This window comes from Pteropus medius, unplaced genomic scaffold (assembly GCF_902729225.1).
Source record: "Pteropus medius unplaced genomic scaffold, Ma_sr-lr_union100, whole genome shotgun sequence".
NCBI lineage: Eukaryota > Metazoa > Chordata > Mammalia > Chiroptera > Pteropodidae > Pteropus > Pteropus medius.
The window spans coordinates 1,068,557-1,074,265 of NW_024344377.1; the positions used below are offsets into that span (position 1 = coordinate 1,068,557).

The 5,709-nt window shown below is 58.0% G+C and overlaps 1 protein-coding gene across 2 annotated transcripts; it reads right to left on the reverse strand.

The window, feature by feature from the left end:
• Positions 1 to 720: 720 nt before the first annotated feature.
• On the reverse strand, positions 721 to 4,148 carry HMX2 (H6 family homeobox 2). Of its 2 annotated transcripts, none has more exons than XM_039870894.1 (2): positions 3,593 to 4,148; positions 721 to 2,710 (listed from the first exon to the last, which is right to left on the reverse strand). In XM_039870894.1, the coding sequence occupies exons 1-2, from the start codon at positions 3,858 to 3,860 to the stop codon at positions 2,157 to 2,159; spliced, it is 822 nt and encodes a 273-aa protein (XP_039726828.1). In that variant the 5' UTR covers positions 3,861 to 4,148; the 3' UTR covers positions 721 to 2,156. The 2 variants fall into 2 exon arrangements, with proteins under 2 accessions (XP_039726828.1, XP_039726826.1); XM_039870892.1 differs by having other exon boundaries at positions 3,389 to 3,916.
• Positions 4,149 to 5,709: the final 1,561 nt, after the last annotated feature.

Consider the following 5,709-nt stretch of genomic DNA (forward strand, 5'->3'; position numbering starts at 1 on the left):
AAAAAACCAATCAATTGAAATGCAGACAAAAATTATATGGATGGAATATTCCTGTACAAGTAGCTCCTTGGAAGCAATTTGGTTATTTCTGCATGAAATATTCAAATAGCAAACTTTAGAGGAAATGAAGAATTAAAAGTAGGTCATCTGGAAAGAAAGTTCACTGAAATAAAATACGTGCACCAAATAAATCAGAAGAAAATGGATCCAGTGTCACTTTTGTTTTCTCTCTGAATATTTAACATTTAGCATAGTCCTGAGCAAGTACTAGGGCCCAGTAAATATTTATTGAATTGAACTCATTTGAAATACATGCAACTGCACTAACTTAGCATGTTCTTGGGTAACATCCTTCTGATGTCACCTTGAAATAAATTGTGATTTTTATGAAATCTAATGTGAGTACGAAAAAAATATGACCTCGAAATGGACATGAGACCAGGAATTTTATACAGAATTCTGCGAATAACAGATGGTTTACAGATAGTCTGTACACTTTCATAAAATGCAGATATGATTTCGATGCCTCTCGCTTCAAAGAGACAAGTCTATCACACAAATGTTCCCCTGCGCTGCGGGCTCCCGACACCTTTGCAACGGCTCAGGGGGACCCCCGCAGGCAGAAGGACTGGGGAGCTCATCCCACGTGATACCGAACCTTCCGTCTCCCCTAAACTAAGGATTCCTTTTCTGACGTTTACAAGGAACAGGTGGCTGCGATGTAACTTTGCAAGGCTGGGATTTGTATGACACTCGCGCGTCTATTCTGTCGGTGCCGCGCCCTCCCGGCGCGGACACGAACGGCAGGTGTCAAAAGCACGGAAGTCCGTGAGCGCCCTGGCTGCGCACCACGGTTCCATTCAGCGCGAGCGGCCACGTGCTTGCCCGAGATCCGGCCGTTTAGCCACGTACGACGCAAAATATAAACAGCAACAACAACCAAGTGTGGGGACGGCGCCTTTGCCTTTCGCGCTTTCTTTGCCTAGTCTCCAGCCTCAGATCTCTCCTCAACCAAAGTGTCGCCTTTCTGCGCCCAGTTCCCATGCTGCGCGGAATTCATGACGGTGCCACCCTCCCGGGAACTGAGCGAGGCTGCAAGCCTCCGGCGCCGGGCTGGGGGACGAGCAAAGCGGGCTCTTTACCTGGTCCAGGCAACGCCGCCTCACCTGCCCTGCGCCCTTGGAGAGGAAGCTCGTGTCACTGGTTGAGCCACGTCGCACGACGACGCCCTGCTGCCGCCAAGCTCAAGGCGATCCGGGTTTGGGGAAGATGCTCGCTCCGGGAAGGCATCCGCTTCGGCGGCGAGGCCTGCCTTCCTGTCTTTGTCCCTCTCCGCGTGGGCTCGGGAGCTGGATTCGGCCGGGGTGGGCCTCAGGCAGCTCCAAGACTGGGCACCAGGAAGTGGAAGGGAGAGCGGCTCCAGCCCACGTGTCGCGGCCACCGCGCCAGCGTCCCAACCTTTAACCCCTGACCTCGGCCCCACCCTCCACGTGGGGCCCGCAAGCCTTCTTCTAAACGCACACCCACAAGCCCCTCCACCTAAAACCGAGAAAACCTTCCCCGTGTTAGCACGCGGGGCAACCAATGCCACCAAAGTTAGCAACGATGCTTAAAATGTTTTATTTTTCTCCTCTTTAAAAATATTTACAGATCTGAAATCTCCCCCTTTCGCCCTTACCCATCCTCGGGACGTGGGGAACCAAAAGAGACGTCACTTGTCCAAAGCCCCCAAGGGCTGGTGTGGCCGGCGTTGTGTGCATGAACATATATACAGGTGTATATATGGGGAGAGAAGTGTGCCTGTTTGTTTGGTTTTCTGGGTGGTGGTTTTCTAATTTTGTTCCTACCAATTAACGTCGATCTGGCGAAAAATCCCTTTCCCACCACCACCCGAGACTATTCCCTCCAAAATGGTTTTCAAAGGTTTGGGGTAGAAAGCGGGGGATCTGGCTTGATGAATGCCGAGAAGTACCCGAAACAATCAAAACAAAAAGTAGGGCAGAGGCCATAAATAAGAGATAATGAATACACACGGTGTATTTCTTAATATTTCTGGCGACACGCCGCGGTGCTCCGGAGCCCTGGGAGGGGGGCGGCCCGCGCCAGGCTCGCGGATGGCCGGCGGCGCGCCCGGCGGCGCGGGGCCGGCGGGCCGGTCAGTAGTCGAGCTTGTTGTAGAGGTTGTAGAGCGGTAAGGCCGAGAGGTTGCTGCCGGGGTAGTAGAGCGGCGCCGGGAAGGCGAGGGAGCGCGGCACGGGCACGCGCAGCAGCGAGCTGTCCCGGAACACCAGCGGCATTCCCACCAGAGTCTGCGCCGACGCGTGCGCCATGTTGGCCGCCTCCAGCTCGGCCGAGAGCTGCCGCTTCCACTTGTTGCGGCGGTTCTGGAACCAAGTCTTGACCTGGGTTTCGGTGAGCTGCAGGCTGGAGGCGAGGCAGGCGCGCTCCGAGCTGCTCAGGTAGCGCTTCATGTCGAAGGTGGACTCGAGCTGGTACACCTGGCTGCGCGAGAAGACCGTGCGCGTCTTCTTCTTGGCGGCGCCCGCCTGCCGCTCCGCGCCGCCGTCCCGCGGCCGCTCGGGCCTCGGCGACGGCGAGCCCGCGGACAGAAGCCTCTCTTTCTCTTCCTTAAAGTCCGGGTGCGCAGGAGAGAGGAAAGGCGTGCGCTCCGAGCTCGCGGGCCCTGCGCCTCCGACGCCCTTGGGGGTACCTGGGGAGTGAGAACAGACAGGGAGGCCATGGAGTTGGGGAGCCTCAGAGACACCCCCCCCAGCTCTAGCCGGCAGAAGGCCGCGGCCTTGGTCCCAACCCTTTCCTTTTCTCCCTCTCGCTGGAACCCACAGCCCAGCACCCCGGCCTTTAAAAAGCAACAGGAGAGAGATCCAGCTGCTTCTAGTCTGGGGTCTCTGTGCTCCCAGTTTCATGGAAGGACAATTAGCAATAAGGGGGAGGAGGTTTGGAGGGGGAACATTAACATCATTTTTAAAGGTGATTTTGCCTTGTAATAACTGAGCTGGAAGAGTTCTCCGAGCTTTATAGGCTGGCATCATTTCACAGGCCGTTTGTTCGGAAATCATGCTAAGGGCTAACGCGGGGCTCCCCTCCGTCAGATGTTGTAAAGAGGAACCATCTCTGAAAGGCACCATTGTCAATCACTCGGAGTGCTGATCATTCAGAGAAGGAGCAGGAGGAGGGAGAGAGAGGGAGAAAGGAGAGAGAGAGATTGAAATTGAGATTGATTGAGATTGCAGTAGAGACCGACGGACAGCTCAGCCCCGACTTCCAGACCTCGTGTTGAGAAAGTGTCACCCGTGCATAGGGGATATTGAGGGCAGAGCCGGATGTGCGGCCCGCCCTGTGCCAGCCGCTATGGTACACTCTCCCTCACCCCAGCCTTCCCCAGGACCGCGTCCCGGTCTCCTCCCGAGCGCCCGCCGGGCCGAGGACACAGCACCGCGCGCGTGTCCTCCCCTCAGACCCGGACCCGAGCGGCCGCGGCTCTGGCCAAAGGGGGGCCCCGCGCGAGAGTCCCGGCACAGCTTCCCTCCCCTAGAGCTTGCTTGCTGCCGACCCGGCGGCTTGCGATCCTTACCCAGGCAAGGAAAGGGGATGGGGGGGTGGTGCTTGGGGCCGGGCTCCTTGGGGCCGTGCGGGTCTGGGCAGAAGCAGGCGGGTGCCTTCCAGCCGTCGTCCGGCTCCTCCTCCTCCGAGGACACGGACAGGCTGCGCTTCCTGGCCGGCCAGCCGGCGGGTTCCCGTGGCGCCTCCGAGGGGCCCCCGCCCAGGATGGACTGAATGGTGAAGCTGGAGACGCCGCCGGCCGCCGGACACCCCTTGCCCGCATCTTCCTTGCTGCCCATCCTGGGTTCATAAGAAATCGGAGGAAACCAAGAACTCCCTTTAGAGACGATCTGGGTGGAAGGTGGTACAGGCAGGCAGGCGGGGGCGGGGGGAGGCGGGGAGGGGAGTCAGGGGGAGGGGGCGACGAAACTGGCGAGACGTCCCCTCGGCGCGGGGTACATGCGGACACGGGACGGCTGAGCGGGGCTCCTTGCCCGCCGGGCTCTGGGTACGCCCGCCCAGCCCCAGCGCGAATGCCCCTTCTTTGACCACCACCAGCTCGCTGGGTCTCCAGCGGCGCAGAGGTGGCGCGGCCTCATTTGCATAGAGGTTACAGGGACGCGGCCAATCGCAGCGCCGCCGAGCGGCCCCGGAAATTTTCAAAAAGCTCAGGCAATGTAAGCAGCGCCTGTGCACCCCGGAGTGCGCCGAGGGCCAGGCAGGTATCTGCTGTGTCTACCCGGGGACAGCCGGGGCCGAAAGCAGCATAGATTCCCGCCCAGGTTCCTGCCATTGTGGCAGCTCGGACCCCAGCCCTGTCGAGGGGCAGGGACTGCTCGGGTCTCCAAGCTGGAGCTGGTGTGGCCCGACGCCCTCGGGCGGCGGGTCCTCGTACCCTTGGAAGAGTTCTCACAGGCTGCTACACGACCCTCCCCCAACCTCCCACCTCTTCTTGTACCCGCGAGCAAGTAGGTCTGGGAGTCCCCAAACGGATGCGCCGAGCACGGGGGAGTGGGGGTTTAGAAGCATGCGCCTTGGAACTGATGCTATTCTTGGGAGCTTAGTCGGGAGGCCAGGCCGGGAGCAGACAACTTCTGCTCTTCCAGATCCCACCCCTGTCACAGTCCAAACGGGGCCGCGGGATCATGATCGTTGGCTGGGGGTGGGGAGGAAAGAAGAGCCCTAGATCTTGTTTCGAGAAATCCTGGATTGAGTCCCAGCACCACCATTTCTCCCTGCTTAAACTTGGACAATTCCAGTGCCAATCAGAGCGTCACTGTCCTCATAGGTGAAATGAACTTCTCGTTAGCATCTCCCGGCTTCCCCTGTTTTGAGGATCGCCTTTAGTAAAAATACAAAAGCACCCAAAAGCCTAAAACCACTAGGAGCTCATAGTAGATACTAGGCAGACTTTTGCTGAATAACCCACCACCGGCCCTCCTGTTCCATAGGTGATGCTTGTGGATTGTTTTGTTTTGTTTGTTGGCAAATACTGGAGGTCACGAAGTCGCTGCAGAAATAGAAGCACTTTGCTCTCAGGAAGGGGAGAAGGAGGTGAGGGCAGGTTTCAGAATTAAGCGAAATCGATTTGCACCTTGGCGGGGTGACTTTGAACGGGGTACTTAAATTGTCTGAGCCTCGGCTTCCTCATTCCTAGAATTGGGCGAATCGATGCTGCCTTGCAGAAGCCTGGTGAGGCGCTCAATAAACCTGGTTCCCTCGCGTGTCCTCAGGGCCCCCTCGGAGCCCTGGCTCTCACCTGTTTAACTCCCAGGTCAGCTTTAACCGGATCTAGAATCAGCCCGGCGGAGGCCAGACGGTTCGCGGGCACAGCCGTCTACACAAGCTTCAAGGAAAGGAAGGCGAGGCAAGGCCCCGAGGCGCTCAGGCCACCCCACCCCCTGGCTGTGCAGCCACGGACCCATCGATCAAGAGATCCCGGAATCCATGCCTCTACGGTGCCCCCAAATGCAGCCAAGAGTGAGAGGAGACTCTGGAATCAGTCCCCACAAATGTCCAGACGCTGCACCATGACGGTGCAGTTCGGGTCCCTCCTTGCCCGCGCCGCCGGGGTTATTCAGTAGAGCGCTTATAATATCATTAGCCGCGGTGAGTTGAGCGACTGCAGCCCTGCCCGTGGCAGAACCT